This window comes from Marmota monax, unplaced genomic scaffold (genome assembly GCF_021218885.2).
Source record: "Marmota monax isolate L192 unplaced genomic scaffold, Marmota_monax_Labrador192_F-V1.1 WCK01_AAM20220418_F8-fsc00027, whole genome shotgun sequence".
Taxonomy (NCBI): domain Eukaryota; kingdom Metazoa; phylum Chordata; class Mammalia; order Rodentia; family Sciuridae; genus Marmota; species Marmota monax.
The window spans coordinates 6,718,128-6,742,580 of NW_026694617.1; the positions used below are offsets into that span (position 1 = coordinate 6,718,128).

General features: G+C 33.2%; 1 protein-coding gene across 2 annotated transcripts in view; it reads left to right on the plus strand.

Moving 5' to 3' along the window:
• The window catches only part of Cftr (CF transmembrane conductance regulator), a 174,083-nt gene that overhangs the window by 86,094 nt on the left and 63,536 nt on the right, over positions 1-24,453 (plus strand). For both annotated transcript variants that reach the window (XM_046422533.2, XM_046422531.2), the window contains exons 12-17: positions 7,524-7,618; positions 11,308-11,394; positions 13,999-14,719; positions 16,823-16,951; positions 22,786-22,823; positions 23,599-23,849. In XM_046422533.2, the coding sequence (XP_046278489.1) occupies positions 7,524-7,618; positions 11,308-11,394; positions 13,999-14,719; positions 16,823-16,951; positions 22,786-22,823; positions 23,599-23,849 (1,321 nt within the window). The remainder of the gene's footprint in view (positions 1-7,523; positions 7,619-11,307; positions 11,395-13,998; positions 14,720-16,822; positions 16,952-22,785; positions 22,824-23,598; positions 23,850-24,453) is intronic.

The following is a 24,453-nucleotide window of genomic DNA, read 5'->3' on the forward strand; positions in this document are numbered from 1 at the left end:
TGGAAGTTTGCCCCTCTCCCTTGTATATATATTTGTACAGATGCATGCTTACACAATAGCTGTGTGAAAAAAAAGTTTAATTCATTTTTTCTCTCTTTCCAGTACATTTCTGGCTTTTATACTCTCTATCCTTCTCTTCTATCTTCCTGTTTCCTTTACTCCTATGACACATCTCTCTTCTCTTGCCCAATTTCCTTGTACATGAAGCATGATACACATTCAGTAGTTTTTAAATATTAATAACAATGGCATTAACCAGCCAATGACTCACTCTTAAAAATGTGCATTAATTAATATATTAAATGGAAATTCTCTCAAGTTAATATCCCTGTACCTCTAACTTCTCACCCTCCTCCCCTGCCACAAGCATCTGTATTGTCAAGGTTATTCTAAAAGTGATAAGCTAGCCATAAAATAAGGTTTATGGTGTTTTCCTACCTTCAAAGTTTCAGGAAGCTCAAATGTACTCAGTAAATATTGCAAAACCACACAGGCATATTAAATATAACACCCTACTATTTCTTTAAAGTTCTTGTTTTCTCTCTCCCTCATCTCTCTCTCTCTCTCTCTAATAATACCATATATCATTGTTCTGCTGTATGTTCAATTCAGAGTTAATGAGCATTATATTAGCAGTTCCTCCTGAACAACTTCATGTTTGTTTGGTCCAGTTGAATAATGTTAGAATGATCAAATAGTATTTTTTTAAAAAAAGTAAAATTGAAAACTGACTCATAGTGAGGTAGGGAGAGGAAGCATGGGAGGAATAGACAAACTCTAGATAGGGCAGAGGGGTGGGAGGGGAAGGGGGGCAGGGGGTTAGCAATGATGGTGGAATGTGATGGACATCATTATCCAAAGTACATGTATGAAGACATGAATTGGTGTGAACATACTTTATATACAAACAGAGATATGAAATGTTGTGTTCTATACATATAATAATAATTGTGATGTATTCTGCTGTCATGTATTTAAAAAATAAAAGCAATTAAAAAGGAAAGAAAATATGTGAAAAGGGCACATATCACATTGAATATGTTATACACTCCTTAACAATAAAACAAGTTAATCTTTATTGCATACTTATTATATTATTACTTTGACCTGCTCTAGTACTCTTTATCTAAGTATTTTCAGGTGTTTTACAATGTCAAACAAACACAGTATTGCATGCACAGAATCCTTTGAAGTTGGTGTTTGCCTTTCTGATCAGCATGTTTAAAGGAAGTCAACCCAGACAGCAAGTATCTAGATGAACACCTCATACCCTGGTGGGCATCATCATTACAGGGAATATGTAGATTCATGGGCCATGTCCACATTCTTCTGAGTGAGAATAGATACAGCATTAAAAAACAAACAAACAAAAAACTCCCAAGTGATTTTGATAACATGCCTAAGAACCATACCTTAAGGACTAACAATCTAGATATTTGATTTTATCCTTAGACAAACTATGCTGAGGAAATGAAAATTGAAATTATTGTGAAAATATAAATATTAAATATGTCTCTTTCAAAGAAAAATTAATTAATCACAGAAATTAAAGACTTTGATTTGTGACTATGTTTATTTTTCCATTAAAACCTCCTAGTAATTTGATTTTTAATAAGAGTTTAAATCATATTTAGTGCCTTAATTCCAATGGATGATTTCCCCCCACAATTTTTGTGGGTAGCTCTTAAGGAACTCAAGTTAATTTGCAGTGCAAGCAAAGAGAAATATAATTTTTTCTCTATGTGTAAGGCTTCTCTTAGTGGCACATGCCCTTATATGGCCTTTTAAAAAACTTGTAATAGTACCAAGCAGCATTAAGTCTTTTTAAATTATAACTTACATCATAATGAAAATCTACTGTGAAGTCTAAAACCAACACCCTTTAGATAAATATATTACCAGATTTGAGTGCCCTTAGTAATCAGCAAAGATAAATGTTTAACAGTGCATACAAGACAGAGTGCTTTATGTTAAATCAAATAGAGAAAGCCAAACACTAATAAAGAAATCTGCAAATGAACAATAAACTAGGTAATCAGAACATGTACTCATATTAATAGCAGGATATTGGTATTACTAATGTGTTTGGTTTGAAAATAATGGACTTAATCACAGTTTTCCATGCCCCCACTATATGGTTTCATTTCAGTCTCAGCAATTTCATATTAATTATGATCTCTGAGATACATATTAAGTTATCCAAACGTATACATTTCCCTTAACAAATGGTTTCAGTTCAGAAAAAGGAGCCAGACACTTGGCAGAGAACATCAAATCTTTTCAGATGCAGGAATTTATTATTTCCATACTTTTAAAGGTCATTATTCATACTTTTAAAAGGTAATGCTACTAATGTGTATTCTAGACAGGAAACTTTCCTAGCATCCCTATTTTCTTAACTACGTTGTTAGGGGTCTACACAATTCCTAGTAGGACTCTGTCCTTGTCATCATCATTCTAGAACAGAACTCCAAGCTTTGTCAGTTGCCATTATGAATGAACTATGTACTTTTCCAATCTACTTAAATTATTTTACAACCATATATACATATGGTTATCTATGGACAATATTTATTAGTTTTGTTTGTGTAGCTTTAAAATTTATGTATGTGGTATAATTTACGTACATCCTCCTTTCCCTTGCTTCTTGGCTCTTATTGTCTTTTTGAGATCTAACTGATATATAGAAATCTATTTCATTGCTTTTTTGCACCACTGTGTTGTACTCATAGTTCATTGCATTTTATTTTATTGACGAACATTTGGGTTGTTCAATATTGAAACGAAAATCTTTGTAAGATTTTTTTGGCATAAAATCCTCTCAGTGGAATTGCAGGTCACAGGAGAATACACAAATTTAAATTTCATTAAGTACTACCAAATTAAACTTTTAAGCAGCTAAACCTATGTATAGCACTACCAACCTTTATTCCTCATATCTTTGAAAGTTCCTGTTATTGATTTTAATTGTTGAAACTTTGATTTCTCTTTCTTTACCTCTATTGTTCTGATTTGCAGTTCTGTGATTACATGAAAGATTTTACATATTTCCATGTTTGTTAACCATTCTGATTTCATTTTATTTGCTATTTGTGTGTGTGTGTGTGCATGTAAGTTATTGTGGTGGCCACGAAGTGTGTCTTACCAACCTCTGCTACAGGGGACATAATTACAAGAAGGCTCCAGTTGTGTATTGAAGTCCTTCACTGAGTTTATCATGAGACTACTTCTTCCACATGAATGAATGAGTGTGTGGGGATATAAAAGCATATCTGTAATGTGAGATGCAAGACTTTATTGGCTAATTTTTGGCTCACAGATTTCCAACCCTTCCTTAGTCTGAAAAGGAATTCTAATTGCCCAGTCCAACTTTCTATTCCTTTTTCCTTCGCTTGGGGTTCCGATTTGCATGAGATCTCACAGTCTTCCCTGCCTATCTCCATGTTTCCTTTTACACAAGTATTTTTCCTAATAATATCCTTTCACATTTTGTACCATTTTGGTATCTATGTTAATCAGGTATATTGGTCTCTAGTTTTCATTCCTTGATGTTTCCTTATCTAGTTTTGGTATCAGAGTAATATTGGCTTCATATAATAAATTTGGGAGTCTTCACTCCCTTTCTACGAATTTGAGGAGGATTGGTTTCAGTTCTTCTTTTAAAGGTTCTGGTAGAATTCAACTGAAAATTTATCTGGTCCTGGGATTTTCTTTGTTTAAAAGCTTTTCATTACTGCTTCAACCTTTTTGTTTGTATGTCCTCTTGGTTCAGTCTGGGTAGGTCATATGTGTTTAGAAATAAATCAAGATCATCTGGATTTTCTAATTTATTGGAATACAGGTTTTCAAAATAGTTCTGTGGATTTCTGAAATGTCTGTGGTGATATCTCCTTTTCTGTCTGAAATCCCAAGACCATATACATAATAATTTCAACCATAGTACATCTGGCAACTTTGTGCAAACCTGGGTCTTATACCCATGGCTTCTGATTCTAAGTCCAGAGCTTTTTCCATTGATCATCCCTCATAAAGTTCTTATAATAACATACTAATTAAGGCTGTGTAATTCAATGTGAAGAATCTGCTTTTCCTCTAATGGGAGACTAGGGCAAATTATCACATTGTGTGGCATTCTACTCAAGGCAAAAGGGGAATGCCATATTCAGATCATTGACAAAGATTTTATTTAAAAACTGCAAAGCTCACCAATGTTTGAGTGTATATTATGTACCAATTTCTTTATATTAAGTTCATTTTTTAACCACTGTTAAAGGAAGATACTGCTATATTATCCCCATTTTATAAATGGAGAAATGAGATCCAAAACAGATTTGTCTCAAGCTATTTGTTAGTTGATAATAGAGACAGGGCTAGAAAAGAAGTCATTTTGTTCTCTGGTTGCCACATATATTTTCTATTTTGTTTAAAGTTTTATTTTATAATCTAAAGTATTTTGTTTAAATTATTGTATTTTATTTCATTGCTTTGTATTTAGTGAATATTTTGACTTCTTTAAAATACAGGTATTATATAATCTCCTAAGGGAGAAGTTTGGCTTATAATAACCTTTTGTTTATACTATCTTAAGAAAATTAATGTAATAAAATTATATTTGTTGTCTTTGGGCATTTATATTCAGCAGGGATATTTATTAAAGTGTAGATTGTAGTTCCTTATCTTTATTTTATTTTTGTCTCTTCCTCTTCAGTTTTCTTATCTCTTTTATTCTGCCAATATCCTTTTGCTTTTTTTAAAATATATATCTATTCCTTGTGACAATCTTTTCTTTTCCAATTTTCTTTCTCTTCTCTGTATGCCTTTCTTCGTTTTTCTTTCCTTTTTGTTTGCAGATTGCTAGGGGCTGGCTCCTTCTGTTTGTATTGCTGTTTTGGTATGTGATCTATTAGAGAAGTATTCCCTGGGAAATCAGGATCTCCAGAACATGGTGGGATTCAGTCCCCACCTCCTCACCCAAGTTCTTGTAGATACTTAGAGAGATAGATACATTTCTTTATTTGTGACTTAATGACTGAGTCACCTCCCTTCCCCATCTCTCTTCCTTTCATCATCTTTTATTCTATAAATCTTTATTAAATGCTTGCATCATGCTGCAAATTTTCATCTCTGAATCCATAACCCAGTCTCTACATTTCACTGTGTCATAATCATACTCTCAGGATAAGTAATGATACTTTGAGTTTAATTTTTTAAAATTTTAAACTGATTTAACTTGTACTACGTTGAACTTATATTTGAAAATAAAGAAAACGTAATTTCAGCAATTTCTGAACAAAACCTCATAACAAAAATAGCAAGGCTTTTAAAATGTATTAGAAAACTTACCTCTTTTATAAAAGATTGCTCTTAACCTAATCATTTGAGAATGATTTCTTCCTTTTTCCCTCCCTCTTTTCCCCCTTCATTCCTCCCTCCCTCTTTCCCCTTTCTAAAATATTTAAAGAGATTTTTTTTCTAAAATTTTAAATAAAACGGATTTGGGGGAAGAAAACATGAGGGCAGGGGTGAAGAAATAAACATGTAAGCTGGCTTGCTACTTTCAATAAAACTTAAACAAACAAACAAAAAAAACTCAAAGGCTTAAAGAACTAGATGTTCATGGAAGTGCTCCTCTAGTAGAGCTAAAGATTTCAGTCACAAGTGTGAGATTTGGCTGCAATTCTTTTAATTTGGATGGAACCATAGGTATGTGGCCCAATTTATGAGCTGATCAAACTAAATGACCAACTAAATGACTTGCATTTGAATTAATTGACCACTAGTCCAGATAGAAGGCAACAAGAGTACTTGCTTTCACATATCTAATTATCTCTGAAGGTCCTCCTCATATGCAGGGCTGTATGGGTCTTGATGTTCTCTCTGTTATATTCATTTCCCCAGCACCTATGTGTCAGATTCCACCAAGTCCTGCTGCATCTTCTCAAACTTCCCAGTATTTTTTATCCCAAGCTTTTAGTCACCTGAAGTCAGAAATGTTGATAGCAACAGTTCCTTTGAGGCAGTGACTACTAGCATAGTTCTATCCTGCAGGAGCTGCCAAGTAGTTCTTAACACAAGTGACCATTAATTAATTTATCTGCTTTGTGTTTGGAGTTTTGTGTGTGAGGTTCTACTTCATTTCATATGCCAGACAAAAGAAATAGATGAATAATAAAAGTAATCTTGCTAATGCTTCAAATACAGATATCACTGATGAATTATTTCTGCATTGCAAAAGGAAAAAAAAGACAGTGATGGAAAAGAACTTTAAGGAGAGGGTAAAGAGAAAGAGGTGAAACAAAAGGATTGGAAAGAGAGAGAGAGAGAGAGCGAGCTTCTTTTGGACTAAAGAGAGATTCGACCTTATCTAACTCTTCTCATTCTTCACAGCCAAGGTGAAACCTCATCTCTTTCAGAAAACCTCAAGCATTTTTTCTATCTATTGTGTAGATACTTCTGTTATTTGTACAATTAATTTGCTAATTAATTATGCACTGTTATAGAATTCATCTTAAAATGCTTAATTAAATATTTAGGCTTGTTATTGCTTTCTCCTGGATTATGGCTTACCTTCTAAATTAGATTTATAAAGTCTGTAGTTAAGGACCTTCTGATACAATGCCTACAATGGTTGCTGCCACAGGAAAGTTCATTAGCTGGGAGAAAGGATGACAGGAACTGCAGGAATGTGACAGTAGAGGCAGAATGGAGGGGGAGAGGATACAGGAATGAGTTGCTGAGGATAGGTGAGGAAAAAAGAGAGCAAATGAAAAAACTATGGAGGGGCTGGGATTGTGACTCAGTGGTAGAGTGCTTACCTAGCACCGGCGGGACCCGGGTTTTGTTCTCAGCACCACATAAAAATAAAATAAAATAAAGGCATTGTGTTGTATCCATCTACAAAAAAGATTCTCTCTTTGTCTCTCTCTCTCTCTCTCTCTCTCTCTCTCTCTCTCTCTCTCTCTCTCCTTAAAAAAAAAAAAAGAAAAGAACAAAAACTGTGGAAAGAAATTGCCTTGTACCCGTTGTAGCCCATTTGAAGATGCTTGGATACTATTGCAGGGGGGTGCATATAGTGTTATTTTAGTTTCTCTTAGTAAAGGTTGATTTATTTTTGTCGGTTTTCTGTAAAGATTAAGTTTAGAATGGAGACAAGTATACTTATTTAGCATGTTAATTGCACTTGAGTTTGTGTAATGGGCCCATGGGTGATCAGTACACATATGTATATGTCCAGGAATACACATATATTTTACTTTTTAATATTTTTCAATTCTTACTTAATGATCATGAATGACATTTTAAAAATCAAAGAAAAATTACTTTAAGAAATTAAAAAAAAATTAGGTATGTTATTTTAACCAACTAAATGACTTGCATTTGAAATCATTGAGATGCAGCATTCAGAATTTCAACTTTGGCTAAAGTAGTAGTCTGATATCTGATTTTATTTGAAAGGAGATATACTTTTCAATTTCAAATTCAACATACCAATTTCCTCTGTAATTTTTTGCTTTGGCTAACAGGACATCTCCAAGTTCGCAGAGAAAGACAATATAGTCCTTGGAGAAGGTGGAATCACACTGAGCGGAGGTCAACGTGCACGGATTTCTTTAGCAAGGTGAGTATCTAATTGTTGGTCTAGAAACTATTTGATGTAATATTGGATGTAAAATATTATGGACACTTTTCTATTGCTTTATATTGTGTTTCTGAAATTGAAAAAAATGGGGGCTTCTATGGCTAATGGGTTGAGTCACCTTTAAGAGATATAGATGATACAGTTGTTCACATTTGTTGAAAATAATGACTTTTATCAAAATGAATTCCCTTATTTTAGAGTGTATATACTTGTTTGTCTTATGGTATAGTTTACTATAAATAGAAAGCTCTGGAATCCTACAAAAAACAAGGAAAGAGAGGATATAAATTTCTGTTGGTTCTATCAAACACTCTGTCATTGCCCCTATTTCCACAATTTACCCACCTAGTTTAGGCTTCTGTTTATGTTTCTTGGTTTAATTAAACCTAAGTCTTCAAAAATTTTCAACTTAATTTATCATTTCCACAATAAAAATAAGACAAATTATGCCAATTGGCTTAAAGCCTACTCTTTAAAGTAAAATAAAACAAACACATCTGACATGGTGGGTGTAGAAGTTCCCTTGATAGAGACATTCTTGGAGTAAGAATCTAGAAGCTGTCAGAGAAGTACATATAGTTCATTTGCGTCAAGAAGAAAACATGGTTAAATTATAACTTTCAGTTTAAAAATTTATTAGTGATGTGGGATGTCAAATATACCTCCAGTTTTATTTGAACAAATTCTTACTGTGTTGCAAAGTTACTAAGAAGAAATCAATTTCATTGCTTTGTTAATGTGTTGGCTCCCTTCCTTCACTCTCTCCAACTTCCAAAAACAGACAAGAAACTAATACTGAGCATTTGCAGTTGCCTGGTGTGTGTGTGTGTGTGTGTGTGTGTGTGTGTGCATGCGCCTACATGTATGTGATCTCCAACCCTTCAAAGAAAGAATTTTTATCTTTGCTTTTCAGAAGAAATAATGAGATAATTGAGTCTATTAGACATTAACTTGCCAACAGCCACACAGGGAAATGGTGGAGTCACAATCTGAACCAGGTCTTCCTGATTCTGCTTTAAACTCTTCCTTTATCTTGGGTTTGCACTATGAAGTAGTAGATATGGACAGTTAACAAACAAGATAATGAATTCTGAATAATGGCAAGTTGATTAATTTATGTGTGAATCAACAACTTAACTTAAACATTCCATCCAAGAGTTAGGTAAGAAATATGGCTTAGGAATATGGCTTCTAGACATTCATTGTAGAGTTTGTGTTTACCAGCGTGTTTGGTCTTATTGTAAGGCACACACAGTTTGAGATCCTACTAACAATAATGTCTTTTGTAATTCTGATCTGTATGTAAAATGTGTTGTCCAGTTTTTGACAATAAATGTATTATTTCTAATCTCTTGATAAGCTGTGGTTATAGATATGAAAGAGAGTGTCTTAATTCATTCTATGTTGCTAATAATACAATGTCATGGGTTTGGAAAGTCATAAAGAAAAGAGGTTTGGCTCAAAGTTCTGGTCAAGGGGCCACCTCTGTCTGGTGATGACCCAATGCTGACAGAATCTGAGGCAGCACAGGAATTCACATGGCAAGAGATAGAGAACCTGTGTATGAATGCATGATCTTGTCTCTTTTTTTCCCCCATTAAGCCTCTATTTAGAAGTGATTAGAATTAGATACATTTCAACCTTGATAACTGCATCTAATTCTAATCACCAATGAATAGCTCCATTTCTAAACACTCCATTTCTAAACTTAAGCTCAAAATTTCAGAGTGGACAAAACAAATTTAGACCATCTATCATAAAGACAGAAGTAAGAGTCATGTATAAATATGCGCAATGTACCGTAAGTATACATTTTGATTGGGTCCTTTAGTTATTTCACATGTCTTCAAACTTAGTGTGTTAATTAACTTTTTTTTGTTGTTGTGACCAAAAGTACCTCAGAAGAACAACTTAGAGGAGGAAAAATTTGTTTTGGCTCATAGTTTCAGAGGTTCACTCCATAGTCAGCTGACTCCATTGCTATGGGCCAAGGTGAGGCAGCACATCATGGCAGAAAGGGCATGGTGGAGGAGCACTGCTCACCTCACAATGACCAGGAAGCAAAGAGAGAGGCAGACAGGGAAAGGGCCACAGGGAAGATTCACACTTCCAGGGCATATCTCCAGTGACTCACCTCCTCCAACCATGCCCCACCAGCCTCCAATTACCACCCAGTTAGTGCATTTGAACTATAATGGATTGATTAGGTTACAGGTCTCATAATCTTGTCATTTCACTACAGAATATTCCTGCATTAACACAGAAGCCTTTGGGGAGACACCTGGTTTCTAAATCATAACATATAGTTTACAATATAAAATTTATTTTAGATTTTACTTTAAATTTTTGCTATTTCTGAATTCTTCCATTATTTCTCTCATTATTTGCTGACTGGATTCTATTTTCTTTATTATAAAAGTTTCTATAATTACATATATATGCTCAGAATCCCACCCAGTTGGGTGAGAGATATAATTACTTATAATCATACCTGAAAATTTAAATGTTATGATGAATCATCTCATGTTTGTTAACATAGGAACTACATCATAATACTGTTCTAAATCAACTTGATGGAGATTTTACTTGCTTAAAAAAATTTATTTCTAACTTAAAAAGTAAATGAATATGGACAAAAATTTGTATTGTGAATATTTAATTCTTTCCTTACTTGGAACTTTTATAAAAGTGATTCAGAGATGAAGACTAAAGGTGCAAAAAGCAGTATCAATTATATAGTCATGACAGCACTGGTATCAACTTGGTGATAGCAGTGAACACTTTGAAAAATATTTTTTTAAAAAATTCACACTACTGTAATTTATTTGCTGTCTCTGACATTTTACAGTTTAAAATTGTTTACCTTCTTATTTATTTCCCCATCAAGATGCAAGCTCTTCTAGGGAAGTGACTATAATTTTAAAATTGTATTCCTGCACATAGCATGATCCCTGGCTTTAAATACATAATATTGTTAAAAAGTTTTTTAAGACAATATTTTAAATTGTACCATATGGTGTTATTTAGTTTATAACTTTTTTGTTATTTTTTTGGAATAAACAGTAGTAGAGTATATTTTGATATATTATACACACATAGTGTATGACTTATTCTAATTAGGATTCCATTCTTGAAGTTGGACATAATGTGGAGTTTCACTGGTTGTGTGTTCATATATAAACCTAGCAAAATTATGTTTGATTCATTCTACTGTCTTTTCTATTTCCATCCTCCCTCCCTTTCCTTCATTCCCCTTAGTCTAATCCAGTAAATTTAAATCCCCCCACCTTATTGTGTGTTAGCATCTACATATCAAAGAGAACATTCTCCTTTGGTTTGGGGGGATTGGCTTATTTCACTTAGCATGATTATATTACTTGCACTTAGCAAAAATATTTCATCATTTTTGAAGTACTATAAAGAGCCACAAAATCATTTGTGACTTATTATTCCTCATTTAAAACAATCTACACTATTGAAGACACATAAATAAAAAAAGTCTCTAACAATGCTACCTCTTCCTTATGTTGTGAACAGTTTTATTTCAGTGAAAAGAAGTGATGACTATACTGTAACATAACAGTAGACTGTTTTTTTTTTTAAATCATCTATACTTAGTGACATGGAAACTATTGAGAAAATTAATTTAAATTTCATTTTCTTTTTAGAGCAGTATACAAAGATGCTGATTTGTACCTATTAGACTCTCCTTTTGGATACCTAGATGTTTTAACTGAAAAGGAAATATTTGAAAGGTATGTTCTTTGAATAACTTACTTTTAATGCTCATGCTAAAAGACAAGAAAAATGACTATACCATGGTAGATGGCATATTACCTCTTGAGAAATACACCCACCATTGTTGCAACTCAGGATGGCAGAATGTAACATGGAGCTTACTCATGGCCTAGATTGACAATTACTTCCCTTAAAACCTTTCTAATTATCACATGCTAAACCAATTTATTCCTTTGCTATACCGTTACAACAGTTGCTATCTATGTAGATTTTACAATATTTTTGCCTGCAATGTATCTTCTATTGTTTTAATTTGTTATTATACTTAAGAATTTTGTATTTACACTTTTGTATCTTAGTGATTTTTTTCTGTTTTCTCAGTCAATAGTAAAATAGTGAACTCTTCAAGGAACTAAACACGTGGAATAGTTGAATGATGAATGCTTAGTCTTTACCTCAGTGCTTCCTTAAAAAATCTCCTCCTCAGTCATGCAGAGATTAGAACTTACATTTCCTTGTTAGTTAATTTTCGAGCTCCATGTATGTGAAGTTCCTAAGAATAACAGTTAGTTATATGACTTAATTTCAAAGCTTCAAAATGATTTTATGTACTATAGAGTAATTTATTGGGAGAATAGTCATTATAGTCTCTTAGAAACAAAGATTTTAAGCAATAAAGCAAGGTGTGTGTGTTTGTGTGTGTGTATTTGTGTAAAAGTCTGCATTATTTTTAGAAGCATCTTTCCTAGAATGTAGTTAAATTTATTTGTTTATTGCTTGTGTTCAAATTTTTATTTTAGCACAACCTTAACCTTTGAAATATTCTGGACACCTGCTTAGTTCCATTTAAATTTTGCTACTTCAACCCTATGATTTATTATATTAAAATATGAAGCCAAAGAAAGCTACTTGTCCAGGCATTAGGTTTTCTGAGGAGGAATCATGTGGCATTTTTCTGTTAGACACTTTCAACTTACATTACTTTCAGTGAAGTGATATATACTAGAATAGCCTGTCTATTCACAATCCCAAGGCGGTTTCATTTCAGCTTCTCTAAATAAATTGCAAAGTATAATCAATATGCTCTCCATTCAAACTATTTCCAGTTCCCATTTTCACTTCCAACACAATCTGTATGGAAAAGTGTATGCTATTATAAAGCACTTTGAGTTTGTTTTAAGTTTCTCACATTTATTCTTAACCTAAAAGGAAGGCAATCACCTTTCTACTTTCCCTAAAGCTTATTCAACCCACTCCTTACAATATGGTCTTGTATTTAGATCTCACTTTAAAATCCCAGTTATCTTCTAAATCTCCATAATTGCCCTCAATGGACATTTGTACAGTGCTCTGACTTCTATAGTCTTAAAAATGTTAGATAACCTCCACCATTTTAAACATAAAGCAACTCAATTTAGGACAATAATTTTTTACTGTTATTCAACAAAATTATAAGAACACAAATCCACTTAATTAATCAGTTAATTAATTTTACGTTTCATGCATTCAAACCCTTAAAGGGTACAGCATCATAAGGATTCAGTATCCAAGGGCCTTACCCAGAAGTCTGGTTGCTTTGGAATTTAACATGATTGATGCCATTGTTTCCATAAGCATGAGTTACCTTTCCCCAGATTCCTCTGGTTTTGTTCAGTTTGCTGCCACAAGTCACTGTGCTCTTCTTTGCTTTCCTCACAATGGAAATCAGTTTCATTTCAGGCATAAACACCCCTTTGACTTTAAAATGAGCAGGATGTTCTGGTTTGTTCTGGAGACCCCGCTTAGAGCCAGCAAATGCCCTTGTCCTTCCAAGGATGTCTGCCTTTTAGAAGTCCTGTTCCCGGCAGGCCTCTCCAGACTCCAACATGATATGAAGAGCAAAATTTAGTTAAATTAACACCCAAAATACTATTTTGATAATCTTGTGACTATGATAAATAATCTCTTAACCATTATAAACTTTGTGACATTTGTGTTGTCTTCATACATGAGAGTATAATGATGCCTCTTTCTATATGATATATAAGGTTTTAGTAGTTAAAAGTAACTGAGATCCCCTATAAGATTGCAGTCAGGATTAATTTCTAGATTGGGAGAAATTTTTATTAGAAGAGGGTCAAATTTATTATAATCTAATTTTCACTTGTTTTAACCATCATATTAGTCTTAATATGGTCAATTTAAAATATAAGAGGAATTCAATTAATAGAAAATTTAAAAAACAAGAAATCTTTGGCACTTTATAAGATATGTAGAAATAAAGACTGCTAGAGACACCGAAGGTTATCTAAAAAATTCCTCATTTTCAAGAGAAATAAAGACTCAGAGGGTAAGTGATTTACTCAAATTCAGATGTCTAGTGAATATCAGCAATTTAATTTTATTTTAGAGCTATTAACATTCAACTTTACAATATGGCATGCTATTTCATGCTGTAATAATTCAAGAGGCACCAAATTAATTACTATGTTTACTTTTAGAATCATTTTTCATATAATAATAAAATGGTACGGTAGAGATTTTATATAATGAAACATTAATAAAATGCTAAGATGAAATTCATGTTATTGCAATAAAAGTATTTATGAAATTGATATTTTTATCTTTTTATGTTCTTTAAGCTGTGTGTGTAAATTGATGGCTAACAAAACTAGGATTTTGGTCACTTCTAAAATGGAACATTTAAAGAAGGCTGACAAAATATTAATTTTGCATGAAGGTAGCAGCTATTTTTATGGGACATTTTCTGAACTACAAAATCTACGGCCGGACTTTAGTTCAAAGCTCATGGGATATGATTCTTTTGACCAGTTTAGTGTGGAAAGAAGAAATTCAATCCTAACAGAGACATTGCGCCGTTTCTCATTAGAAGGAGATGCTTCTGTCTCTTGGAATGAAACAAAAAAACAATCTTTTAAACAGACTGGAGAGTTTGGGGAAAAAAGGAAGAACTCTATTCTCAATCCAATCAACTCAATGAGAAAATTTTCAATTGTACAAAAGACCCCATTACAAGGAAATGGTATGGAAGATGATTCTGATGAGCCCTTAGAGAGAAGGCTGTCCCTAATTCCAGATTCTGAGCAGGGGGAGGCCATCCTGCCTCGCTGCAATGTGATCAACACTGGCCCCACATTTCAGGGCCGAAGGAGACAGTCTGTTCTAAACCTGATGACACACTCAGTGAACCAGGGGCCAAGCATCCACCGGAGGACAACAACTACACGAAAAATGTCATTGGCCCCTCAGACAAACTTCACTGAAATGGATATCTATTCAAGACGTTTGTCTCAAGAGAGTGGCTTAGAAATCAGTGAAGAAATTAATGAAGAAGATTTAAAGGTATGCATAAATTATTAGTGCCCCTCCAATATAATCAGGTACAATATGATATGTATTACATAGCAAAATTTACTCAAATTATCAGGTTAGGATGGGATTTTATCTTAAGACTTAGGACGTCCAAAGTCCATATGTAAGCAATTTCAAAATGTAAAACAATCAATATTTCCAATTGCAATGGATATATATCCATCATCCCATAAAATATTTTGTAAGCCAAAGCAAGGATTTAGCATTAGATTCTTTACTAGGCAGTGTTATTCATTATTATACATTAAAAAGAATCTGCTTTATTACCACTTGAAACCTCTGTGGGATGAAGTGGAGAATAAATAAATATATAAACAAATAGCTTCAATTATGTGTAAACCAAGAACTATGTCTGAATGAACATAACCTATATAAGGAGTATAAACATCTGGTCTTTCAACAGAACCAACTCACATTCTGACTTAGATGTCATTCTTAACAGTATGGGCTTTTTTCTCTTTTTAAAATTATTACTATTATTATTATTATTAATGAATTTATTTTTACCATGGATTGAACCAAGGGATGCTCAACCTCTGATCCACATCACCAGCCATATTTATATTTTATTTTAAGACAGTGTGTCTCACTAAGCTGCTTAGGGCCTTGCTAAGTTGCTGAAGCTGGCTTTGAACTTGTGATCCTCCTGCCTCAACCTCCTGAGCCACAGGGATTAGAGGCATGCACCACTATGCTCAGCTGACTTTTTGATCTTTTAAAGAAGATATGTGAAGTAAAGTATATAAAATAGTATAGGTACACTAGTGCCAATCTTCAGACAAAAAGTCTGTTATATTGCAAAGAATAAAATGCTTTCATTCTTAAAACAGAAAGCAATATAAAAGAGGAGGATTTTTCTTGTTGTTTACTAGAAAACTTATGTACCGTGGATGAAGTTAACTACTGGTGGAGTTGAATGAATTAACATGTTTAATAGCATAGATCATTTAAGAACAGAATGAACTGGTGAGTCACAAGCCATTTAACATCTCCAGGCCAGAGTTTCCTTCATTGTGAAATGAAGGAATAGATGATCCCTAAAATATATGCTTTTAGTATTTCTATAATTTTAAAAGTGTTTTCTAATGGATAAGTCATCCACATGGTTTAATAGCCATCTAAGTAGATTTCTCAAATCTGAGTCCTCAAATTTAATTTGAAAGAATGATTTATTTGACTAATAGTAGTTACTATTTATTGATTACTTCTAGTACCAAGCAGTATAGACTCAGTCCCCACTACTATGTTAGAAAGTATAAATCATTGTCTTCATTTATTGATGAGGAAATGGAATTTCAGACAATTTCAGCATCTTGCCTCAATGCAGATTTTAGAAGTGGAGCTTGAATTCAAATACAGGCCTATTTGATTTTAAAATTTTGTGCTTCAAGCCAGTATGCTCTATTACAATTTTATAGGACCTATCTTTGTGATCTAGTGTTTCATTTACAAATTATGTGGACTTCATGAGAAAAAAAAACAAACCTGTGATTTCTCTAGGACTATCTGGAATCCCATTTTTTTCAATTTTTTTAAATTTATCTGTCAAAAGTTTTTAAAAATTTCTGGGGGAATATACCAGAAGTAGAATTACATAATTTAAATCATATCCATAAAGAGGTATAACCCTTTGCTACTGAAGAATGTACAAACCCAAGCTGATTTTCAGTCTATTGGGAGACCTTTGTATCTAGGAAAATGCCAAATGACTTGTCCATGAACACTGGAAGAAACAACTTAAATCAAGGAGATATCTGTGAAGCTTCATACTGTTGATACCATTCATTTTTTAAAAGGTATGACACTGTTGAGCATTTCACTACTAAAATCATCCTACAATAATACAATTATATACCCAATACTTGTAGAATTTTTTAAAAGTACAGTGTTTCACAGTTTCCAAAAAGCTTTGTTGCTCCATGGACTTCATATTGGCTATGGAATGATATCACATGTGGCATTAATTCACTTAGCTTCAAGTAATGTTCCTTTATTTCCACACATTCAAAATAAAACTGCAGTGATGGTATGAAATGATGTTGTTTCATTGTAATAATCATGGCTATTTTTCAGGAATGCTTTTTTGATGATGTAGAAAGCATACCTGCTGTGACCACGTGGAACACATATCTTCGATACATCACTATCCACAAGAGCTTGATTTTTGTGCTAATTTGGTGCTTAGTTGTTTTTCTGGCTGAGGTAAGGATATTCTGTGATTTAAAGTTAAATTAAAAATAGTTTCAAGAGGTACACATATTCATGTGCACACACACATATAAATGCATGTCTACACATTTATGTATGTATGTAATTATGATATATAGTATTATTGTTAGATTTTGAAAATCCATAATTATAATCACTGTTGGTATTTTATTATTTCATACATAGCAAATAAAATGTGCCCAAAATATACATACTGAAATTGAAGAGTATTTTTAAAATACATTTTATTGAATATGTAAGATATACAACACACTATTATGGGATTCATATAGATTATAACAAGATTACTATCATGTAGCAAATTAACATATCCATCCTTTCAAATAGTTACCCAGCAGTTTTGTGTTTATGTGTGTGTGTATGTGTGTGTTTGGATAGAGGGGGAAAGAATAACTAAGGTTTCATTTAACATGGACCCCAAATATAGTATAATTTTACCTATAAATTTCATTTTGTGCATTATATCTTTAGATATGAAGAATTTTTAACAGAATAATTCAAAGGTTCAGAGTAGATGGCCTATATAATTTGAAATTAAGTACTAAAAATAATTCTTCACTAAATTCTAAATTTATTAACTGTCTTCACACACACACACACACACACACACAAGGTAAATATATACTAATGGAATAATTAGTATAATGGAATAATTTTAAACAACCTTTTCAGAGACTCAAATCACACACTTCCTTGCAGAAATTGTGTTGTCTTTAAGGCCCTCATTGTAGTTTCTTTGCCAGGCTTCTGTTGGGCTTCATATCACCAGGTTAAAAGTCAGATGGAGGTAGAAATAGCATGGCAGGCCACAGCACAAGCACTTCCTGAACCTGGGGGAGGATGAGGCTTTTTTTTTTTTTTTTTTTTAAGATTTGGACACCCATGGAAATACCAAAGGGTCCTAGCAGGAGACATCAGTGGGGGAAGTGACAGAGAAGTTGAGTAGAGAGAATTTGCCCTCTGGTTGTCTGAAGAGGACAAACATAACTCAGCACCAAGGGCTTACCATGTGTTCATTTAACAAATATCATTTGTGAAGATAGAGATCCAGATTTTTTTTTCTTGTAAAATTTTCCCACTTTAAAATATGAGTAGTTAGCTAGGTGTGGTGGTGCATGCCTGTAATTCCAGTGGCTTGGGAGGCTGAGGCAGGAGGATTAAAAGTTCAAAGCCTCAGCAACAGCAAGGCCCTAAGCAGCTCAGTGAGACCCTGTCTCTAAATAAAATACAAAATAGGACTGGGGATGTTGCTCAGTGGTTGAGTGACCCTGAGTTCAATACCCAGTACCTACTCCCCCAAAATGTGAGTAGTTAATTAAATAAGAACCAACAAAGGAACAGCATGTAGACATGACAAAACAGGTTTATGGATTGGATTATTCTTGTGAATGATTACCCCCAACATTTATTCCGGAGAACATGGATATATATGTCTTAGTGTAGATCTAACCTGTTGCCCCATTCTGCCTTTGAGGAAGAATTGGCCTTGGTGAAGAACCACAGTAGAAATGTGTAAAGAACTGAAACACAAACTTATAATTTTTCATTTTTCCCCTATTTTTTGGCTGCTTCCATCCTCAATTAAGAAGTCTACATAAAGTATCATTACCTTCCATGATCTTGTAAAATAGTGCTAAATATCTAAAGGTATACACCAAAAAAAAAAAAAATGTACATACTGCTTCAACAGAAAACCACTGGTTTCCAATTGACCTTTGAGTTTTGGTACTATCCCTTTTTTTTTGCCATGCTGTTTTAAATTAACTAACCAAATGGAGACTTAAATATATGTAGTATAGTGCCAACCCTGGAATCAGAATGACTGGGTGTGACTCCTAAATTTGTCTTATTAATACTATGAAACTGAGAAAGTTAATCTCTCTGAGACTCCAGTTACTCATCTGTATAATGGATATTGAAGTAATACCAGATAAGTGGGCCATTTCGTGGGAGACATTGTGATTATTAAATACTTAATGTAGGGCTTGGGACAGAGGGAGCAATGCTAATTGTTGTTATCCATTAATATCATTATAAATCTCAAGATAGTTTGAGGTGAACAAGTCCATAACAGTGATATAATTCCAATAATTTCTTTTACTCTTTAACAAAAATAAAAGGTTGGGTAATTTGATGCCCACATATGAGTAATAAATATTGTATTGAAATGTACTTCAAATGCACCTCATTAATTTCAGTCCTGCCAAATGACTAACATTAATGTGAATGGAACCCAGCCTGTGCCCTATTTTAATCTCAACCAGTCCTTATTAATGATTTGATCCCTCCATATTGAAATATCAAGTTACTTACGTTACTTAATTGTCTTAGACTTATGCAAGAAAAAAGTGCCTGACTGTGGTGGTAATTTCTGTTAATTTTTAAGATGTGAGTCTCATGCAGCTCCATAAAATTGAACTTATTTGTCTGAAGAGGACAAATAAGGTACCTTTCAAAATGAAGTGTAATTAACTATTTACAGAATGATGTGTAATTAACTAATTACCACACATGTATACAATAGTATTTACTCACTTAAGAAGACAATGCCAAGCATGGTGATGCATACCTGTAATCCCCACTACTTCTACTTCGGAGGCTGAGGCAGGAGGATCACAAGTTCAAAGTCAGTATCAGCAATTTAGTGAGACCCTCAGCAATTTAGAAAGACCCTATGTCAAAGTAAAAAATAAAAAGGACTGGGGATGTAGCTCATTAGTAAAGCACTCCTGGGTTTAATTCCCTCCAGGACCAGAAAAACAAAAGAGAAGTTTAGGGCAAGAAACTAAATTTATGAAAGAAGATATAAATGCTATATAACTACTCATATTAGTTAACCTTTCACAATTATTATAAAAATTGCCTTCTTAATGGGAAAAATGATTAATAGTGTTCTTTTCTGGACAAGAAATTAAAAAAATAAATCTTGTGGCTTTTTGCCCAATATCCTATAGGCACTGCCAATTATCTAGCTCTAAAATTTTGAATAATGAAAACATGGTAATAGAGAAAAATACTGATTTTTAAATTATGTGCACAGTTATACATCTAAACAGATCATTCAATACTGTTCACAATTTTGTTGCTTTCTTTGAATCAAAATTTACATAGTTTTTTTTTAGCCTAAGCTTCTTTCTTAATTCTAGTGTGTCCATTTCTTATTACCATTGGAACATCTCACGGATACTCCATATCATGGTACAGATGCTAATTCAGCATAATAGTGTAGTTCTTTTAAACTCTCTTCAGGGCACCATATTTATGATTGAAAAACTTAAAAGAAATGTTAAGATATATATTTTTTTCTCCATGGAAGTGACTTACTTTTTAAAATTTTAATAAGGGTAATATTTTAATTTAGATTTATGTTTTTACAGAATAGGTTCAATATGCTTCTCTTTTGCAATATGATATACTTAACCTTCCCCCCATTTTTACATTTAAAAATTCTTTTTTTCAGGACTGCTAAATTGAATGTATTTGTTTGGTTTATTCAGTTTGCTAATTTTTAACATGAGTGTGTCATTTTGAAGAAGGAATCAGTCTCCCTTTCTATTTTTGTAACATTTTCTCCTTTACAGAATAATATCATCTGTTAAGTTCTTAGATATTTACACCAAACAGACTTTAAAATTTCTACTGCACTTGTCTTTCTAGTGGACATGCTTGACTGTACATTACTGATTTGATAGAGAAGAATGCCAAGAATAGACTAGGAGATGTTTTCCTTTCCTTTGCAACTATCAGAGGGTGTAGTTGATGGAAGCTTCTGAAGGTCCTTTTCAGATCTTCTATTCGATGGTTTTTAGCAAAGTGTCAGAGAACTGCTTTATGTTTTTTTTTAATTAAATGACTTCCTTTCTCTCTGTTAATAAGGAATCTCTTGAGTGGCTTTACATTGTTAGGAATATGAGGATGTAGAGAAATCCCTTGGTATTACTTCCTATGCTAACTGATGGCAATTCTCTTAGAGCACTTTTCTGATCATGAATCTATATTTTAAGGAATGATTTGGCCAGTAAAATATTGAAAAATATGTATTAAAGTATACTGCATTCTATTTGGTATGGAATGATGTTTAAAACCCTGAAAAATAGAAAACCTTTTTGCTAATCATCTGGGACTATCACTCTATCCGAAATTGTGTTAACTTTATAAACTCTAAGCATTTTGGAAATGAAGTGATAGAATGGACTCAACTATTTTTATGTGCCTCAAATAATGTTACTAAAACCACTATGTGGAGTTCTTGAAAATGTTTTGGCTGTAGTCAATAAAAGCAGTTTGAGTTTGTAATTCCATGTGGATAGAGTCAGGAGATAGCTTTATATTACAATGACTGGGCCAGTTCTTTAGAAAACTGCTTTGGGCATTGTTCCATTAGCAAACATTATATTTTTACCGAGATGTATTCACATTCAGAGAAGTTGGCAATGCCAGCATTATTGACACTCCTTTAATTGGAACAAAGGGGGACTATAATAATAAAAGAGTGACTCAAAGCATGTACACTTATCTTAGATCTTGAGTAGTTTGATTAGTTGGAAGAAATAGGAACACATTTGTATGGAACAAAGACTTTTGGAAAGTCTAGACTATCCTGGGTTTCTTGTCATTTAAAATTTTTATGAATCTCAATGAAAGCAAGATAGTTTTTCTTTTTTTGAGAGAGTGCATGGAGGCTATTTGTACAATGAAGAAAAGTAGGAAAGTGCGAACAACACCATTAGACTTTTCATCATTCTATGTGCCTCTGATATGTAAATTTAACTAAAATGCATACACCTTTTTAAAGTATAGTACTTCAAAGTGTAATTTCTTAATTGATGCTAAATGTTCCCCTTGAGTTTTTTGTTTTTTTTAATATAGTGGCCTTAAGATAAATTCAAGAATGAAATGCTAGACCCTTATTCCAAGTGAATTTATTTCTCCCCACTTTATTTTTATTCTGTGCACCATTCTAAAATCACCTTACTCACAATTGCTTGCTTTTTCTATTTCATTCTCTGATAAAGTTAATATTTAGCTAATTGTATGATTTCTTACATTTCAGTCATTCTAACATGACAATTGTGATGGTATCAGAATGAGATTAGATTTCTCCACAAGGTTTATGAGAATGGAATGTCAAATTGAAATAGAACAGAGCACATATAATTTAAATATCAAAAGACTATAAAAATCAAAGTTGTTTAAAAAAAATTTTTGGGGGGGTATGGTATAGAACATTTATTCCTCAGCTGAATGTCTTTACCTTGAGAAAGTCCTAATTCCTAAGAAATTCTCATACTGATAATGTGTTTTAACCTGAATGTAACTTATCTTAATTCATAAACTATGCAGTTATATACTGTCAAACTATTTATTTTCATAAATATTAATCTCATCTTTTCCAATAATTAATTGTTCTCACAAGGATTAATCATCCATAATCATTACACACCAAATGAAATTATTTTTGGCAACCAAAGAGATAAATTATCTGCTGGTAAAAAATAAAGTGCATTATTTAAAACATTTAGCTATAATCTTACTTCTTTTGTGAGGTTCAATGAGTAGTACCTGTTGAATGAAGGAAAGAATTGGCTCTATTTACCTCAGTGAAAACTGAGTTCCATAAACTTAATGTGTTCTTACCACAAATAATGATGCTTAGAACCCTTATTGCAGCTGCTGGACCCAGGAAAGCAAACAATAATGAAAATGTTTGTATGCATGCTGCTAGTCATATTGAAGATAGAGGCATACATGGAAAGAATAAGTAATGATGTTAGAAAAAAAATCAACTGTGTGTTGTTCTATTCCAGGTGGCTGCTTCTTTGGTTGTGTTGTGGCTACTGAAAAAGTGAGTATTTTATGTCTTATTGTGAATTAAATTTTATCTGCATCAATTACTTGGGTCTTATGAAATATTACAATATCCCCTGTGTTTCATTTCCCCACTGTATTTTATAACTGAAAATACAAATCCCAGTCATCCTTTACATTCTGAGGGAAATGGGTTCCAGGACCCCCACAGGTGTAAAAATCTGCAAATGCTTGATTTCCTTATGTAAAATGATGTAGTATTTGCATATAACCTCTGCCTACCTTCTCATATACTTTAATTAATCTCTAGATTACCTGTAATATCTAATACAATATGTTATATAAATAGCTATTAGAAAGAATTGTGCAGGGAATAATGCCCCCAAATATGTATATGTTCAGTATAGATGCAATTTAAAAAATGTTTTCAATCTACTGTTGGTTGAATCCATGGATATGTGACCAACAGTTCCATAGGTCAACTGTATTTTGTGAGTATGTGTAGTTCCTGCAGCTCTTTGCCATTTCTAAAGGAATTAGTTATGTTCAACTTTTGTGACATTCAATAAAATATTTGAAACAACATTATATACTTAATACTTTTCTCTAAATATTTTGATCTAATAGAGATCAATTATATCTATTTCAATGGTATAAAAAGCTTAATCTACTCTATTGCAATAGAAAATTTTGAGATTAAGGGTTAATCCAATAGATTATGTTTCTTTAGACACAAATTTAGTTTTTGTGTGTATTGGAAATTCCGTAGACAAGTTTGGTTGCCAAATAACATTTTACCTTTTGTTTTACAGCAATCCTCCTCAAGATGAAGGGAATAGTACTAAAAATGCAAATAACAGCTATGCTGTGATTGTCACCAGCACCAGCTTCTATTATGTTTTTTACATTTACGTGGGAATAGCTGACACTTTGCTTGCTCTGGGATTATTCAGAGGTTTGCCACTGGTGCATACACTAATCACAGTGTCAAAAATCTTACATCACAAAATGTTACATTCTGTTCTACAAGCACCCATGTCAACCCTCAACACGTTGAAAGCAGGTACTTGATTAGGTCTACAAAATGAAACTGCTAATCCATCATCAGAAGGGCTTGCGGCTCAGATGACTTCCCAGCAGAGCCACTGGCTTTTTATTTTTTTAAATTTTTTTTGTAGGTGTCAATGGACCTTTATTTTTATTTATTAGTATGCAGTGCTGAGAATCAAACCCAGTGCCTCACACATGCTAGGCAAGCACTCTACCACTGAGCCACAACCCCAGTCTGAGGAACTGGCTTTTGCAGAGTGTCATCTATACTTTGTTGAGCCTCCTTATGACTGGCATGTGCATTTCTCAGATATAACAGGCAATCATATATTGTGGCTCCTGTGGCTTTCTAGATCAGACAATTAGAGTGGGTTAATTTATTAGAAAGTGATAGAACAGTAGCAGACACAATCAGGAGCCACTTGTCAAAAGAAACTAACTTTATTTTTAGAACCACACACGCCAAACAAAACAGCTCCTCAGGAAAAATCCTCAGAGCCCCAACTGCCACCACCGGCTTCCCACAAGCCTCTCCCTCCGCGCGATCCCACTACTGATCAGCACGGGAGTTTTGACCTTCATGATTCAGTGCAGGGATAGTAAATGCAAAACGTGGA